The sequence below is a fragment of the Pterocles gutturalis genome, unplaced genomic scaffold, assembly GCF_000699245.1.
Source record: "Pterocles gutturalis isolate BGI_N339 unplaced genomic scaffold, ASM69924v1 scaffold44163, whole genome shotgun sequence".
Classification (NCBI taxonomy): Eukaryota; Metazoa; Chordata; class Aves; order Pterocliformes; family Pteroclidae; genus Pterocles; species Pterocles gutturalis.
Genome location: NW_010127257.1, coordinates 1 through 1,401, shown reverse-complemented (window position 1 = coordinate 1,401; position 1,401 = coordinate 1). Strand labels below are relative to the sequence as shown.

The 1,401-nt window shown below is 49.0% G+C and overlaps 1 protein-coding gene across 1 annotated transcript; it reads left to right on the top strand.

The window, feature by feature from the left end:
• Positions 1-3: 3 nt before the first annotated feature.
• Positions 4-1,052, top strand: LOC104465965 (transcription factor SOX-3-like; the record flags this gene model as incomplete). Its single annotated transcript, XM_010079224.1, has 1 exon — positions 4-1,052. A coding segment is annotated over one exon (627 nt), but the record flags the coding sequence as incomplete, so codon positions are not given.
• Between the last annotated feature and the right edge of the window lie 349 nt (positions 1,053-1,401).

The window sequence follows — 1,401 nt, the reverse complement described above, 5'->3', positions numbered from 1 at the left end:
CACATGAAGGAGTATCCGGATTACAAATACCGGCCCCGAAGGAAGACCAAGACCTTGCTGAAGAAGGACAAATACTCGCTGCCCGGCAATCTGCTGGCCCCGGGAGGGGGCAACGCGGTAAGCAGCCCCGTCGGGGTGGGGCAGAGGATTGACACTTATGCCCACATGAACGGCTGGACCAACGGGGCTTACTCGCTGATGCAAGACCAGCTGGGCTACAGCCAGCACCCGGGCATGAACAGCCCCCAGCTGCAGCAGATGCACCGCTACGACATGACGGGTCTGCAGTACAGCCCCATGATGTCCACGGCCCAGACCTACATGAACGCCGCCTCCACCTACAGCATGTCCCCCGCTGCCTACGGCCAGCAGCCCTCCACGGCCATGAGCCTGGGCTCCATGGGCTCGGTGGTGAAATCCGAGCCCAGCTCACCGCCTCCGGCCATCGCTTCCCACTCGCAGAGGGCCTGCCTGGGAGACCTGCGGGATATGATCAGCATGTACCTGCCCCCCGGGGGGGATGCCACAGACCCTTCCGCCCTGCAGGGCAGCAGGTTACACAGCGTCCACCAGCACTACCAGAGTGCCGGGACTGGCGTGAATGGTACCGTACCACTAACTCACATATAAACTTGGCTGCTCGGGCGGCTCCCCGTCTTAATCCCTAACCCCACCACCGCTCCTGACTACACTGGGATGTACGGCAGTGTTGCTCCGCTTAGCAGACTTAAATATTAACTTTGGAGAAATTTTGAAAAGGAAATCCGTTAGTTGTGTCATTTTTTTTTTGTACAAAAAATATTTGAGCAAGCTGTTATTTTAATAGAGCACAACTCTTGCCTCCTAGAAGCCGCTGTGAAGTTTTTAAACCACAGCAACTTCTTTCCTGGTTTCTGCTAGGTTGGGCACTGTTTTATTCGCTTAAAAGTTTTTACAATATCTTTCATCTTCCAGTTTGATTTCTAGCGTTGCAATATTAAAAAAAAAAAAACCAACCAGCGGGCTTTTGTTTTTAAACTCGGTTGTTAATCTTATCGTTGTGGTTTAAGTGTTTTGTTCTTCCACCTTACTGAGCCTCGCTTGGTTTCTATCCACAATCTGTAGCATTCACAACTTTTTAACCTTAGGGGTTTGTTCCTTAAAAAAAGGGGAGGTGGGAGAGAGCTGTGCGGGTCGCAAACGCATTTCTTTTATTTATAGTAAGTTGTGTGTCTTGTTTTTTCTTAAATTGTAAACTTATGTAAATTGGTTTGTGAATTTTACTGTGAACCATGTTTTGACATATCAGATGAAGAAACGTTTTAGTTTTGTTTGATTTCTTAAAAAAAAAAAAAAATCGAAACACTCCTTCTCTCTCCCTGTCCCTAGTCCCCGTTTGCTTCCTTCTTCCAAACGAAGAGA